We start from the raw sequence: 17,216 nt of genomic DNA, 5'->3' as shown, positions 1-17,216 counted from the left end.
TAACCCAATTTATACACAAGTTACCTAAAATAGCTCTTCCTCTCTGCCTTTGCAAGATGAGATCTCTGAACTACAACTAATGTTATGGGGATGACTCAGCCAAAATCGGATTTTTCATACCTAGTTTCCAGAAAGTTCTAGAAAAAATCTTTAAAGCAAATGTTTTTAAAAGCACAAGAGTTGGAAATTTGTTCTTCCTCCTTTTAACTGCCCAATCTTTTTTCCCAATCCTGTCTTTCCCTGGTAAGGGTGATGTCATCCACGCAATATAATATGGAAAAAAGAGACCTTACTGCAATACTGTAGATGAGAATAGGGTGTACAAAATACTGCAAAGGAGATAATATTTTAAGCTATATAATTAAAAAAAAAAAAAAAACAGTTCATTTGCAAAAAAAGATATGTTTGTTTTGTCATGTTTTCTTTGGTTTTGATTATAAAGAACTAATTATTTCCTTACAACTTTTGATTGGATTGTGATAAATACACTCCAAATTTATTGAAATGTCCTGTACATGTTTTTATGATTTATTTTAGTGAATGATGTTGTGAGGTCATACAGATTTTTTAAATAAAAATAATTAATTGATGTAATCGGAAGAAGACTTGCCAATCAGGTGCACTGTGATCAGAAATCTATACCCTAAACTAAGACTATAATCAGATTGGTTTTTATCATTATTTGCATTTATTTAAAAAAACCCATGAACCCTATCTACCTTTTTCCAGGCAGATGAAGTCAGTGGAATCTATGTGAAACTAGGAGCAGGAATGGAGGATTAATTGATGTCTTCTAGGCTAAATATGCAAGGATTCTTCTGATCTAATCACAGAATCATAGAATGGTTTGCATTGGAAAGGATCTTAAAGATCACCCAGTTCCAAACTCCTCGCCATGGACAGGGACACCTCCCAGTAGACCAAGTTGCCTCATCCAATCTGGCCTTGAGCACTTCCAGGGATGGAGTATCCACAACTTCTCTGGGCAACCTGTGCCAGTGCCTCACCACCACCCTCCCAGTAAAGAATTTCTTTTGTATATCTAACTTAAAATTCCCCTCTTTCAATTACAGCAACAGCAGACGCATTGAGAAAAATGATTTTTAGAATGAGTAGTTGCAAAATATTTCTGCAATTATCATTAAAAAGAATGGGAACAAAAAAAAAATCTTTTGCACCTTTTCTGGTCAATTTATTGACACTTGTATTTCAGGCAGAAAGTCTTAAGAAATGTACTAGATTTGGAGCACTTTGATTATTTCAGAGTGCAGGTTTGTGCATGAAAAAAGGGCTTTGGAATAAAATAAATCAGGAAAATAAAAGCAGAGGTGCTGAACTTTTGTTCAATATTAAGGCAGACATAAGTGATCCGGACTTTCATATTATTTGCACTGATTTGAATCTAGCATAACTCTACTGCTGTCAAAAGACTCTTGCTTCTGTGTCCTTGTAACAACATTATACTTACAAACTGCATGATAGCCATTCTAAAAGCATCCTCCTGAAGTTAAAAATATATGGGTTTTTTTGCTCTAATCACATGAAAATAATATTTCATATTATTTGCGCTGATTTGATTCTAGCATAACTCTACTGCTGTCAAAAGACTCTTGCTTCTGTGTCCTTGTAACAACATTATACTTACAAACTGCATGATAGCCATTCTAAAAGCATCCTCCTGAAGTTAAAAATATATGGGTTTTTTTGTTCTAATCACATGAAAATAGCTGCAAAATGTAGAACAAGATAATGTAAAATGTGCTAAGTACAATCATCTCATTTTTGTCCTGCTTCTTTTAGTCCTAGGTACAGCTGTGCCATTTTCTATTTATTCCAATCTTTATATTAGTTTTCTAATTTCCATTAGAAAAACAACAAAAGTAAACAGCTCAAAAGGTAGAGAGTGAGTAGTTTAAAAGTTTGGATAAAAAATAATCATTCTTTCCAAAGTACTTTCTATATCAAAATGTAGGAGTAAATACAATTTAATATAATTATCTATTATGAAAACACTCTGGCTATCATCTGTGTAAAAAATGATTATCAAAATCTGAAATGGCAGCAAAATTCTTTTGTTGATAAAAATTGCCTTTTTTTTTTCTGTTTCACTCTCAATTTCCCATGAAACAGTGGTAGCTGGACTTGCAGCTCCAAAAAGAGAGAATTTGCTTTAGCTTATTGCTCTTTTTTTCTCAAATTTTCAACCATCAACAATGAAATGTTGGATGTGAGCACAACTTAAATGCACACCTCTATTGACATTTCTTGGTGAGATTGCTTAGTGAGATTGTGTCCTTAGAGTTTTGTCATCCCTAAATCTGTATGCTCTTTGGTAATGAGCCAGGATCTCTAAGTGAATGATTTATGTAGCATAAAATCCAAATTTATAAAATGAGGTGCTTGAACTTATCTTTCCTTATCCCATGATTGTATTAGTTTTGAGACTAGTTTATTTCATTAGTTTTGTGAACTAGTTTTGTTTTAATATGACAGAGTTTTCAAAGACCTAGTGACCCAACAATTGGAGGGCTCTTTGGGCATGTTAGTGAAGTTCTTTTTTCCATTAGACAGAGACAGATATAAAAGCAAGGTTTTCATTTGCTGCATGTATATTGTCACTGAGTCAAATGAAGATCTGGCCTCAAAGCTATTTAGACAGTCAGAAAAAATGAGGCTAGTTAACTTTAGATATATTGTCAAAGCAAAGCTCATTCACACATGCAAATACCCAAATCAGTATCCTTCATTTGTTGTAGATGCTGATTAAAGTTATTCTAAATGTGTCCTTGCCGAAAGTTATTCAATAGTCACACAAATTCTCAGTGCCTTAAAGCACAATGCTGTGCCCAAACACAATGGAGATGTTTAAAGATTTCTGTCATATTTAATCAAAACCAAACTTATATTGGTTAATAAATTAGCAAGCATGCTAACTCACTTCCATAGAGGAAGTTCTTAAGATCAAACACTACTTCATATTTCACTAATAATAAAAGTAGTGTCTAAGGCAGTATTATGAAGGCAGCAGTTAAATAAGTCATAGAATCATAGAATGCCTTGGATTGGAAGTGACTTTGAAGATCATCTCATTCCAGCCCCCTGCCATTGGCAGGGACACCTCCCACTAGACCTGGTTGCTTGGAGCCCCATCCAACATGACCTTAAACACTTTCAGGGATAGGACATTCACAGCTTCTCTGGGAAACCTGTTCCAATGCCTCACCATCCTCACAGGGGGGCCCCCCAAGGCTGTGAGTTCTCTGGTGGCAGCAGGCAGCAAGGAGACTCCACACGGCTTCTGAGGGTGCTCATTAGATGAGGGTTTACTGGGGGTCCTACCCCCGGGAGGCAGCATGGTTTCTGAGGGACGGGGGGGAAAGGGGAGTGAGGGGGGAAAGGGGAGGGGGAGAGAGGGGCTGAGAGAGCACCGGCCAGGAGAGCCGGAGAAGAGAGAGAGAGAGAACCGTCCCCCGGCACACTGAACAGGGGGATTCAAAGTGGGCGCAGAACAGATTGGGCCAATGGGATTACAGACACAGGATACTGCAGGGGAGGATCACAGGCTTGGAATAAACCAGACATTTTCCAGGGGTGAGACAGAGCATGCCGTTTAACTAAAATATAACAGCACAACCCAGCTCTCTTGTAGGCCCTCTTTAGGTAATGAGAGGTGCTCTAAGGTGTCCCTGGAGTCTTCTGTTCTCCAGGCTGAACGGGCCCAACTCTCAGCCTGTCTTCATAGCAGAGGTGCTCCAGTTCTCTGGACTTGTTCCAGCAGGTCCATGTCAATCGGCCCCTGAGCTGGATGCTGTATTCCAGGTGGGGTCTCATGAGGGCAGAGAAGAGGGGCAGAATCACCTTCCTTGACCTTCTGGTCACATTTCTTTTGATGCAGCCCAGGTCATGGTTGGCTCTCTGGGCTGCAAGCACACATTGCTGGTTCGCGTTGAGTTTGTCATCAACCAATATCCCCAGATCCTTTTGCTCAGGGCTGCTCTAAATCCATTCTCTGCCCAGCCTGTATTTCAGCTTGGGATTGCCCTGATCCAGGTGCAAGACTTTGAACTTGGCCTCATTGAATTTCATGAGGTTCACAAGCATCATTCTGTGGGTTCAACACCAAAAGGTTTGTCCGCGTCATGTAGGAAATGAGCTCATTTTTCTTAATATAGTGGTGATCCCATAAGCATTTTAACACCATGTGATTTAAAGTAGCTACAAAGAAATGCATTTCCTTTTAGGAGTAGTTCCTTCTCTGTGACCTTTGTTTTACATAAACCAGGCCTTCACCACTTCTGTGACATCACTTGATTCCTTTTCAAAATCCTAAAATCTAAATTTAAAACTGAATTAAGGTCCCTGCATACCTACTTCTGGCCTTGAAAAAGACATAAAGGAACACATAACCAGGTGGAATAATTTTAAGCTTTCCTATGGATTTGAGACAGCACAGTAATAAGCTTGTTAATTAATTTATTAATGAACTAGTTATCCCCAAAGATTTACTGAGAGATAAAGCAATCAGAAAGTCATCAACAACCTTGCTAGGAGATAATTAATCACTGCTGAAAAAAACCACACAAATACAAGTTCATCCCAGATCACAACCAGACATTCTCTACAGCTGTAGTGCAGAACAGAAATGTCAGCAAGCTCTGAGTACACAGAGGCTCTGGTAAAGATGCAATGACGCTGCATTTTGCAACCCTTCAGTGAGACATCACCCTTTCTTGAAGAATCAAAATTAGGCACGGAAGGAGGTCTTAACAGTATTAGCATGTTCTGCAAGAAACTGGCAAGTTATAAACAGGAAGATGTGGAGAGGAATAAAGGCAAGTACCAAGGCAGAGACTTTTGTGTTTCTAACTTCACTGTCACAGACTGAAGAAAGACCCAACCTAGAGCTGTGTCTCAGCCCAGACTTCCTTTTTTAGGCTCCTTTTTCATCCTAAATCAGATGCACCTCTCTCTCCCCAAGAGGTGCTCAGCTGAGCAGGACCATCCCTTTCAGAGGACAGTGACAGCATTTTCAGAGGATGTATATATCTGAGTATGGTGAAATTTTCTTAAAAAACACAAAGTTCTAACAGTAGAATTCCTCTCTCCCTAGAAATGACATGTCTAAACCAGGATGGAAAACAGCATCTGGATGCTCTAATCAGTATTAGATCACCTAGATGCTGTTTTCCATCCTGGTTAGACATGTGATGGGGACTTGTATTGATGCTCTTTGCTAAATAGAGTGACTGATTTGTGCATCACTGAGTTGTTGGTTACATGCATAAAGATGGGCAGCTGCTGCCTGAGTTTAGCTGCTTCTCCCTGCACTGCTGCTTTACCATGGCTTTCTGTACTGGATTATTAGTTTAACAGCAAGAATGGCTGCACTGCTTCTGACACACAGATTGCCTTCCACTGTGCAGAGCATTTTCCTGTTCAGGGCTCTAGCCCAAAATACCCTGTGGATTTGGTCTGTATCCACTGAATCAGATAATCTATTTCTGTGTGATTCTATTACTGTGTTCTTCAGTTGCTTGAAAGTAAGCATGTAGAAAAGACATCCTATCCTAGCTGCTCCTTATCCAGCTCATCACAACTTCTTCTTATGGAAAATCCTTTCTATTCCTGAGATTACTCCTGCACAACACTCAGACAAAGGCAATGCACCTGAACTATGTGTGATCCCAAAACATGTTACTGCAATATGGAAGGAGATGACTCACTGCTGCAACGTTTAGAGCCCATATCCAAAAGGTTTTTGAGTTGTCTCTGCTTTTTAAGAACACCCAATCCCATGAAAAACAACATAAAGTCAAGGGTTTTTTTAAAACTGATGATAGAAGGGTACCCTTAGAAATGGGGGTAGAAATGATTCTGGGAATTCAGCTAACACAGGTGGTGCATCACAGAAAGGAACAATGAGAATTGAACAAGAAAAGAAAAATGGATTTATTTTAGGTAAAATAAATTTTAAAAAACGTTGCTCTGCCAAAATAAAAAATAAATTCACATTTCTTACATATAATCTAAGAAAATAGTGCAACTGGGGACCTTCACAAAGGACTTAAGGGGAACCTACATCAAAAATGTAAAACTGTGCAGAAAAGATTTGAAGACATGATACTGAATTTAAAAGGTTAATTGCTAATGCTGTAATGTGATCAAATCTGTTCTGAATTTCTTGAACATTTTAATGTTTAATAGTACATTGTTAAAGAATTGTTTGGAGATTTAACCTTGTGACCCTCAATTAGTCATTGAGGTGTAGACACGATGAGCAAAATTCTTTCAAGATTCATGTATCCATTTACCCAAAAGGGCACATATATCAATAAGACAGAATTTTTGACAGACTAAGGAAACCCAGAGCATGCCAATTGAATTGTTAAAAAGACTGAAGCTGTCAGAAGAGCTGTCTGTGCTTACTAGACCACCTCAGTCCATGATATTTGTGTATACTTCAGTTTATCAGGCATATTTATTTGACTTTGTGGTACACCAGACTTTTAAAATTTATGTCTAACCTCAGTGCAGTCTTTTCCATCGTTCCTCCATTAGACAAAATGCAAAACCTTGCTGGTGCAAATAAGAAATATTTTGGCTTTTATTGTCTCTAATGTTACTGTAACACTTCCTGTACGTCATTGTGAGCACACACTTGCCATATTCTGCTCAGCCTATATGAAGGCAATTTCACAAATTTATGGGTTCATATGCTTATCAAATGAAAAGAAGTGGAGGAGATGGTTAGGGGAAAAAAAAGCTATTGTTTAGAAAATATTAACATGTTGAGAAATACAGAAGAGAAGTGATGGGAGTTGATATTTTCTCCAATCTGGATGATGCTCACTAAATGTAAATGAGGTTTGTGCTGTCAAATACAGCACAAGCATTATTATTATTATGAAACAAAAATCTATAACCAAATACTACATATAAATAATCTCAAAAGCCTTCTGATTCATTTCTGTGAACTAGCTCTGTAGAAATTGAGCATTGGAGGGTCACAAAAACATTAAAATGGTATGTGGACATGTAATGTATTTATTATTCTCTATCATACGTCAAATAAAAGTAATAAGAATTGAGGTGTGCAGTATCATAAATGAAGTTTGAAATATTGACTGCAACAGATTGATCTAAGAGATCTGGGAGCCACATATTCCACTTTAACAAGGTACAGATTTAACAAGAATTTAATGTTCCTTAGTACATAGTTCTTCCCAAATTGGTCTCCTGTGCTTAGATTAATCTAACTACCTTTTAAGCTTTTCTTGGACCATTAAACCATGGGGGTGGCGTTTTCCTGGTATTCACTTCAATGGGAACTGCTTATGTGAGACATTAGGCTTTTCAGAGGATTCAACCACTAACAGAAAATTATGTTTACTTTATAGAAAATTACTCAATTTATTTATTAATTGTGAGTGTAAGAAATAATGCCTAGATTGATAATCCAGAAATCATTAGCACTCACAGAGAAGCAAAAAAAATTGAAACAACACATCTTTTCATACTTCTGACAAATGCATTATTCTGGATTTCTGAGTTTTTGAGGAAAACTATTCCTTTCCAAACTGACCAAGACCTTTTGTCTATTTAGGATTTTGTTATGGGTCTCTCAATTTTACTTCGAGGGACAGTACAGGAGAAACTGAACTGGGCTTTCAATTTGTACGATATAAATAAGGATGGATATATAACTAAAGAGGTAAGGTCTACTTCTTACTGTGGTCACTGAAAGTAAAGGTTGTTAGCTAAGTCCTGCATTCAGAGAAAAATGGTTTCATTGTCAAATGGAATGTGTTAACAAGTTATCAGATATTACGGAACTAGACATGCTAAAAACTAAAGTAATTGTCTCATTTTAAAGGCATATATGAACACTGAAAAGGGAAAATATTTACAGAAATTGCAAAAGTTCAGAATTCTTCAGAAATTATGTTTCTGAGCATAATAGGTACAGAAATAGTTGGCTTCAACTTATGCCTCCTTATTTGCCCATACAGTTCCTAGAATAGATTGATAGAATATTTAGACAAAAATTAATTAAGTGTGTGGGCAATAATTGTTACTTATTTTATTAATTTTCTTCTAATAATTTTTACTTGAAACAGGATTTATAAAGAAATATTCCTATATCTTTTATTTTGCAAGGATTCAAACACATACTTAAAATATGTGGGACTAAATGAGCGTTTCATCAAAATATATGGAGGCTTTTTTTTAAGTGGGGTTTATGCGAATATATAAATTACACTTATAATTTTACACTTTTAGAAGACACTTCAGGTTCATTATAAAAGAGTAATGTATTGAATAATTTCTTAGCATACTACAGATGACTTGTTTTTAAAATTATTAAAATTTTCACAAGCCACTCAAAATTCAAAGATTTTGATAAAAAAGAAGGACTCTGCATAAGTGCAGGTGTGTGCATTGGTATTTTCATTTTCTTTAGGGAAAATAAGTTGTAAGAATGTGATGTGCTTTGGCCATTCACTTGTTGTTACAGAACTTCTTTTGCCTTTTATTTTTATTCATAAGATATTGGGAGATTCGTCCCACAATCCATGAACTTGTACATATTATAAATCATTTAAAATTGAACTCATATATCTATGAAAGCTAAAATCAGATGCTAGAATTTCTAGGAATTACGTAATTCCTTCTTGAAGCTGTTCAGTCAAAAAAAAAAAAAAAAACCCACAGGCGAATTCAAAATTTTATTCTAAAATGCAAATCCTAAAAAAAAAAAAAATTATGTTCTGAGTTAAAGCAGTGTCTACAATGCACATTACATTGCAGAAACATAATTTTTTCCTCTTCAGGAAATGCTTGATATTATGAAAGCAATATACGATATGATGGGGAAATGCACCTATCCTGTTCTCAAAGAAGATGCACCTAGACAACATGTGGAAACCTTTTTCCAGGTAGGTCACATAACATAGAAGCTGAAAAGACTCCTCTGTGAGCAGAGAAAGATTTTTGTTGTTATAACATATCCTTCCAATTCTTTAATCCTTTCTATTCTCTGTGGTTCCATTCCAAGTTTCCCATTCCTACTCATCTTGCCCTGTTTTTTCAACAAAACCTCTTTAAGCATACTCCACTTACTATGACTTTTGGACTGGTTGTTCCTAGGCTGACATATAACTGAAATGAGTAATGAAAAAGACTTGTTTCACACAGGAATTTGGGAGAAGAAACATACTGTAGTGGGTTGACCCTGTCTGGATGCCAGGCACCCACCAAAGCCTCTCTCTCACTCCCCCCACTCAAATGAACAGGGGATAGAAAATCTAACAAAGGGCTGAAGTATTTATCATTCCTGATGGCTCAGCCTTGGCCAGCAGCATGTCCTGGAGCTGGCTGGCATTGGCTCTGCTGCACATGGGGGAAGTTTCTGGCAGCTTCTCACAGAAGCCAGCCCTGTAGCTCTCCTGCTACCAAAGCTTGGTCACACAATTCCCATAATTTTTTCTTTTTTTTTTTTTCATACAGAAAATGGACAAGAACAAAGATGGAGTAGTTACCATAGATGAATTCATTGAGAGCTGTCAGAAAGTAAGTATTCCGTGTTAAACGCTGAATGTGTATCTGTTGGCTATTTCTATCATACCTCTTTAAAGAATTCTGGAGTGTCAGTGAGGATGATCTTAATACCAGAGACAGCATTTTCCCAAGTATCTATGTACACCATTACACAGAAACACTGAACAGTGTAAATAAATTTGTGGCCTGAATCTGCAGAAGAGCTATTACATAGAAGCTGTCATTTCTTATTAGACAGCTGTATCAATATACTTTGTCTCTTTAATAGTGTATTGTTTGCAGTTAGTAGAAAAAGGTTTTTTTACATTCAGCTAAATATTTATTTCTACCTTCTGCCCATGCTGGGTCACACAGTTCTGTCACATCTGGCATATAATAGTGGCAATAATAATATTACCTGAAAATTTGTCATCTATGGGTGAGTTTCTCAGTGAGTTGTGATGTGCTTACAAGCAGTGAAGCCTTATAAAAAGAGAGTGCAAGGGGCTTGCAAAGTGTTGGATGGCAAGAGTTAACACCAGACAAATTTTCTCAAGGCAAGAAGAGTGTGAACTGATTGTGATTATCAGCCACCAGCGTTTATGCTACCCAAGTGGCTGTCAATTTCTTAACAGCAAGAAAGAAATTCTTCCAGCAGCTCCTGGCCCCTAGAGCCAGGATGGAGAACTTCTGAAGCAGGAGTTACAGACTTTTCGCTCCTCTGCTCTGCAGAAACCAGCTTGTTCTCAGACCAGTAGATGATATGAAGAAAGATAGGTTGCATTTTCATAATTTAAGGAAATCCTGTTAATTTTTCAGTTAAAATTTGCAAGAAAAAGAAACATGAATGAATACAAAATAAGAATGAGTAGCCTTTGGCATGATAAGAGGGCCATAGAATTATAGAATATGCTCAATTGGAAGGCACCCACCAGGATAATCGAGTCCAATTCTTGGCTCTACACAGGGCACCCCAGTATCAAGGCTGTTGTGAATAGTAAAGCATCACATTAGACATAGTGGATATGATAGGACTGATTACATTATGTAAATTGATGTGGCAAATATGCCTGATACTATTTGTTACAGTGACAAATTTAAGAGGTCACAGAAGTGGTATACTGATGCCTTGCCCAACAGACTGATTAATACAAAGCTGATAGAGACTAGCAATATAACCCCTGCTTATTGATTCTTATCTTCTATGTCAAGAACAGAGTAATAAAGAGACAAACGATAACAAGACTATCAAGATAAATGCATTTAATGCATTTTTTGGTTTTTTTAACTATTTGGAATAGAGAAATCTCTAAATGCTCAAAGATGCTATAGAAGCAGTCTATTTTTATATGCATCTGTAGCTATTCATTGAAGTAGCTTTTTTGAGCACAGCTATCTAGTGAGCGATACTTCATTTGATTTTAATCCACTGATTTTGGGGGATGAAAGACAGCCAAGAGCTCTGCTAACTGTGGCTGTTCTGTGTATCCTTAGCAACGGGCACTGGGCAGTGTCTCATCTGTCAGCAGTGCTCTGTTGCACTGACCTGTCAGTCTTGTTCAATACCAATGAAAGTAATTTCCTCTGCTAACACTGCATGATCATCAGAAACAGAGATGAAATTCATTTCCCAGCTGAAGTCTGTATCATTCTGGAAGTTAACTGACACATTAATCTGCATATGACAGCAATCATAGTGATGGGCTGAATGATTCATTTACAAAGAAAATTAATACCTTTAGTAAGGAATTGCCCGCTCTCCTTATCCTCTGCAATTCAGTCTCTCAAGACTGTTAGATTTGTTTACCTGTTCTAAGTATTCAGAATACACGTGAGAGAGATGCTCTCTAAACTGGGACATGATGGAGAAGCAATGAATGCTACAGAATGTTAAAATTGTCATCATGCTACTTATCTCACCTTCCCTTGCTTTTAGCTTCAATGGTGGCTATGGTTTTTCTGACAGAAAAAATACCTTGCTACCTAAACTTTTGTCTTTCTGCCGATTAAGAACTGTTCTTCTTTTAACACTTCTGTGCTTCAAAGCGTGTAATTCATGTGAATATGGAGATTTGGTTTTAGAAATGAGGTTTGGGGTTAGGATTCATAGAATCATAGAATATACTGAGTTGGAAGAGACCCATCAGGATAAAGTCCAATTCTTGGCCCTGTGCAGGATGTCCCAAGAATCACACCATGTGCCTGAGAGCATTGTCCAAATGCTTCTTAAACCCTGTCAGGTTTGGTGCTGTGACCACTGCCCTGGGGAGCCTGTTCCAGTGCCCAACCACCCTCTGGGTGAAGAACCTTTTCCTAATATCCAAGATAAACTTCCCTGACACAACTTCAGGCCATTCCCTCAGGTACTGTCACTGGCCACCACAGAGAAGACATCAGTGTCTTCTGCTCCTCTTCCCCTCACGAGGCAGTTGTAACTGCAGTGAGGTCTCCCTTCGGTCTCCTCCTCTCCAGGCTGAACAGACCAAGTGACCTCAGCTGCTCCTCATACGACTTCCCCTCCAGAGCCTTCACCATCCTCATGGGCTCCTTTGGATGTTCTCTAATAGCTTTATGTATTTCTTATATCGTGACACCCAAAACTGCAATTTTCACGGTGAGGGTGCCCCAGTTCAGAGCAGAGCAGGACAATCCCCTTCCTTGCCTGGCTGGCCATGCCGTGCCTGATGTCCCCCAGGACAGGGATGGCCCTCCTGGCTGCCAGGGCAGCTCATGTTCAACTTCCCACTGACCAGGACACCCAGGTTCCTTTCCACAGTGCAGGTCTCCAGCTTCATGTTCCCCAGTGGGAACACAAGCAGGGTTGCTCCATTCCAGGTTCAGATTCCAGGACTGGCCCTTGTTAAATTTCATATGGTTGGTGATTGCATTACCTTTTGCCCAACCTGGAAATGAAACTCGAGATAATTTTAGTAAGAAGGTAATATAAAAGGAGATCTTTATTTGAAGGCCTTCAGGAGCAGTTATAGAAAGATGTCCACAAAGCCCTCCCCCCCAGAAGTAAGTATGTTTTTATAGGTTTTAGGAAATTAGCATAATTGATAAAAGGCACCAATGAGGAGGACAAGTGGCGATGCAATTCCCCCCCAGGTCAGGCCCCTTCTCTGGAGCCCTCCCTTCAGCACTGGCTGTACTTTGTCCATGAGAATGTATCTCGCAGAGTTGTTCTCAGCCTTGGTTCCCAGGAAGAACCGAGATAGGACAGGGGCCTTGTACCCCCCAGGGCTTGGAGCTCTGAAATTTGTCTTTCTGCTTAGGGAAAGGCCATGGAAAAGTACTGGGAAAACTAGTCACTTCTGCAATAGACTACAGAGCTACAAATATATGCGTGAAGAATACAGAGAACATAGAAGGAAAGGCAAAACCTAAACAGCGTCATTTGCACACCTCTCTGTTTTGTCCAGGTCTCTCTGCAGGGCCCCCCTGACCTTGAATGAATTGAGAGTTCATCCTAGTTTAGTGCTGTCCATAAATTTACCTAGTATTCCTTTGAGTTCTGCATCCAGGTCATTAATGAAGATAATTGGTTGAGGATGAGCCCTGCAGAACCCCACTAGTGACTGGGTTTCAATCAAAGTCCATCAAGAAACTCAGTTCAGGAGTTAATGTGGCTTCACTCTTTTCAGGATTACATATTTTACAAAGGAACGTGGCTGCTGCTTTTAAAACACAGCTGTGGGAAAACCTTTTGTTAACATTCTGATAGGTATGAGATCTAAAAAGGTAAGGTCTGAATCTTTAAATAGACCTGAAGTGTGTTCTGCCAGGGAAAGGCTGCAGGAGCCTCTTCTTTGAAGGTTATCTCAGGCAAGATTCGCCAGTGTCCAAAAAATGGCATGCCTCTACTTTGAGTTAGAAGCCAACATAGTGAGTTGCAGAAGTATATCCTTTTTACTCCCGTTTTTCAATAACTAAAAGGAATGTGGCATGTGTACTTTACAAGGAAGAAGGAACATAGCAAAATATCTTTGAACAGAGGTTCTACTTCACGTTTCTGAGGTATGTTCCTGAGATTTTTTTGTAGCATCAAGAGACTCTGGTGTGTTCTTAAACACTCATTTTACACATATGTGCCATTCTAAAAATTTGTGCTGTTGTGCTGAGCACTTGTTTGGCACAACTCTCAGTGCAGTGGCACTGTACGGCCTGAGGTATACAGGTGGTTCAAGGCTCTTAATGCACAGTCCAATTCCAAAGAGTGGCCTGCCCATTCAAAAAGTGTTGAAACAGTTATGTAGGGAATTATAAAGCATTCAGGCTGTGAGCACTGTCTTTTCTGGACGCTGGGTAGAAGGATCTGAGTAGAATGGTGCTTCCCCTCATCCTGCCTCTATCTTAGACAGGGAATGTGTATGACTTCATTTCTCTGCCCTCCCTACCCCACATGCATTTGATTGTCAGTGTGCCATCCAGACTCCAGCAGTCTCTCTGCTCCCACAGGAGAAATGGACTATGCTGCCCTAGATACACCAGACTGAGTCCCAGAAAATGGTGGCTGTTTGTCTGGCTTCACATAAATTACCAAGGAGCAGATCTAGGTCTTGAGAAACAGGAGTTGGGGGTACCTCAGGAGCTAAGCACTTCCCAGTTCCTTTCACTGATTGGTGCCAGTGGGAAACAGTCTGACTCGGGCATTGCCTCGTATCACAGCAGCACCACGAAGAACAGAGTCAAAGCACAAAGGCACACACAGTGACTGTCAGGGCGAGTGACATAGGTCCTTCTGAATGAGAGAAAGGCTTCTGGCACAGGTGTTTTCTGCAGGAGTAACCCTTTCCATACAGTGTTAATGGTCTGGGCTATCCTGAAAACAGCAAAGGAACCATTTCAAACCTATGAAAAACTGGCTTAAAGGAAGGTTAGGCCTGCCAAAGTTTATTCATCCAAGTTTGTGCTTCATATGGACAGTGCTTCATATGCACTAACACCTCCCTTTGTCTTGAATTAGGAACTGTTTAACAAGTCTAATATGAAAGTTTGTGTAGAAAATGTACTGAGAAAAGAGGCAAATGAAAAAGATACACTTGCCAAAGAATTCCAATGCAAGCATCTGAGGTTTTTCTGGTTTTTTTGGTATTTTTTTTAAGATGTCAAAAGAAACCAGCTACTAAAACTTATCATGTTCTAAATATTATGACAAACCTGTATTTTATTATGAAGACACTTCTAATTTGACTGACTAAAGGAGTGGCATTGGAAGTCATCTGTAAAGAAACAGCCAGCCTCAGAATTATGGAGTTGATTTTAGAAAACTACCAGTTTCATTCATGATAATACATATGTAGTAAAATTGGTAGGAAGTGTCAAAACAATTTGCTTGATTCAGAGCATGTTGTTTGCTTGCACATTTACTGAGCTTAATTGCTAATGTATGTACCAAAATATTTGTACTAATTATATGACAAGTGACTTAAGTTAAACCAATATGTTAACCTTACATCAGTGACATTCACTAGTTTATTGATGTTTCAAAGCAATGCAGTGAGGAAAAGGATTGTTTATTTTAACTTTCAGTAATTCAATATAGTAGCTTTGCTATACAAAATTTTCAAGCATTAGCCTATATAGTGTATTTTTGAAATTACATATCATTGCTTCCATAAGTTATTTTATTGTACAAAATAGCACACAGATCATTCCTTACAGCAGCATCACTTGAGATGAAATACAGAATCATAGATAAAAAACCCACTGTGCATGTTTCATAACAAAAATTAAGCTAATTACTCAGAGTTGTCATTTTCTACAAAGCAAATCACCCACTAGACTGAACAGTGACTAATTTAACTGGAAATTGATACTGAACACGTGTTACTGGAAGATTAATGTACAGAAATCTCACATACTTATCAGTAGTGGAGACTACTATTGAGATAACCTTTCTAAGAAGTGGGTTTTTGATGCACATCTTTTATTAAACATCCGAAAATAATCTATAATTCAGTCTTTTTATTCATTAAAATTAAAGATAGCTACATCACCTCTGAAGAAATTACTAAAGACAGGGATCATTACAGTGGAGACCAGCAAATGCTAAATGAGCATGCAATAAGCTCTTATATTTTGTATATATATTGTTTGTGCTAGCAACTGTTGATCCAGAAGCACCAACAAAAATGGGCTACTGCAAGTAACTCTTTCTTCTATACACTGTAAAGTAAAGCTTACAAAAAAATAAATTTTTTGATGACTGCTGTGCTGAGAGTTGCCTGCTGATAAAATCTGGAGCACAGAGTGATGCATCGATATAATAGACAACTGGAAAGATGAATATTTTGTTAAAAAATTACCCAATGCAAAGCAATCAGAAAGCAGAAGTAGCATTTAGAAGCATTCACCATCTTTCAGTGTGAACACACAGAAAATCTGAATTGAGGAGCTGAAGAATGCTGTGGTGATACTTGTCAAACTGACAGGTTTTGGCTCAGCAATGGTGCACACTTCAGTCTGTTTTTCTTAGTCATCCCTAACTATGAAGCAGAAGCCCTAGGATTGCAAAAAGGATCCTGTGTACTGTGCACAGGACAAGCAGTTACATGTACAGATTCACACTTGATACAACTATTCCATCAGTATTTATTGTCTAGGTGTGTTCTGTTATCCCGAATATAAACTGATAACCTCAGAAATGTTACACATCTAATTTTCTTAATATGCTATTGTATTCTTGACAGAGTTGTTTTGATTTCATTAATATACAGAAAAACTTATTTAACCATGGATCCATTAACAACTTTTTTCTGCTAACCACTTCTCCAAATAAGCTGAAAAAAATGTTGCAATTAACTAAAATGTTCTACCCCATTTCAATATAGATATCCACCAACTACATTTGTAATGGTGTGTGATTTTTGGTTATGTGTTGTCTTTTTTTACAGGATGAGAATATAATGCGATCCATGCAGCTCTTTGAAAATGTGATTTAATGAAGACACTAGGTCTACAACTAATGGACAAATATGAGCTATTCTGCAACATTATCTAAAAAATGGATTTCCCACTTTATCATAAATAAAGTTACTCAGCTTTACACTGAGACATGTATTATGCAAGTAAATTTTTTTATTATAAACCCTTCCCAACAAAAAACCCTTTCTAAATTATACAATCTAGCATTTCCACAGTGGCTATTTAGTTAATAGGACTGTACTGAAAAATCAGGTTCTCTACTACAAACTCAAACAAAATACAACTGACATCATGCACCATTATTATCATTCCAACCCCTAGTTAAAATAGATACAATCACATGGAGAGTAAATAAATATTCTTAGTTTTGCTACTCATTTGTACTGAACTAAGCTCCAGGTGTAAAAGCCTACTTCTTAAATCTCTAGCTTCTAATTTATACAGAGGCATTACAATTTATTTTCTTCTCATATTTCTACAATGTAGTCCTCATTTTTGAATAATATTTTGATTTAAATATTTGGAGTTAAAATGCTAAAATAAATGTGTGATGCACACCTTGCTATAATTGCCTTCCAACTTTGACTTGTTTTTCTCTTCAGAAAAAAGCCCCCAAAACCCAAACATAACTAAACAGGTAACTTGAGAGCAAGAACTGTTATAAAATAAAACAAACAAACAAAAAAACAATTTGCTTAATTCCTAAAAAATATGAGTAAACTTCTCTCAATCTCACCTAATAAGTCTGCACT

General features: G+C 37.8%; 1 protein-coding gene across 10 annotated transcripts in view; it reads left to right on the top strand.

Moving 5' to 3' along the window:
* KCNIP4 (potassium voltage-gated channel interacting protein 4) overlaps window positions 1-17,139 on the top strand; it is a 397,111-nt gene extending 379,972 nt beyond the window's left edge. For all 10 annotated transcript variants that reach the window (XM_068188786.1, XM_068188780.1, XM_068188781.1 and 7 more), the window contains 4 exons: window positions 7,604-7,711; window positions 8,832-8,936; window positions 9,508-9,570; window positions 16,434-17,139. In XM_068188786.1, coding sequence (XP_068044887.1) covers window positions 7,604-7,711; window positions 8,832-8,936; window positions 9,508-9,570; window positions 16,434-16,481 — 324 coding nt within the window. In that variant the 3' untranslated portion in view covers window positions 16,482-17,139. The remainder of the gene's footprint in view (window positions 1-7,603; window positions 7,712-8,831; window positions 8,937-9,507; window positions 9,571-16,433) is intronic.
* Window positions 17,140-17,216: the final 77 nt, after the last annotated feature.

The sequence above is a fragment of the Anomalospiza imberbis genome, chromosome 4 (genome assembly GCF_031753505.1).
Source record: "Anomalospiza imberbis isolate Cuckoo-Finch-1a 21T00152 chromosome 4, ASM3175350v1, whole genome shotgun sequence".
Taxonomy (NCBI): domain Eukaryota; kingdom Metazoa; phylum Chordata; class Aves; order Passeriformes; family Viduidae; genus Anomalospiza; species Anomalospiza imberbis.
Note: the sequence above shows the minus strand (reverse complement) of the source record. Positions and strands in the feature narration are given on the sequence as shown.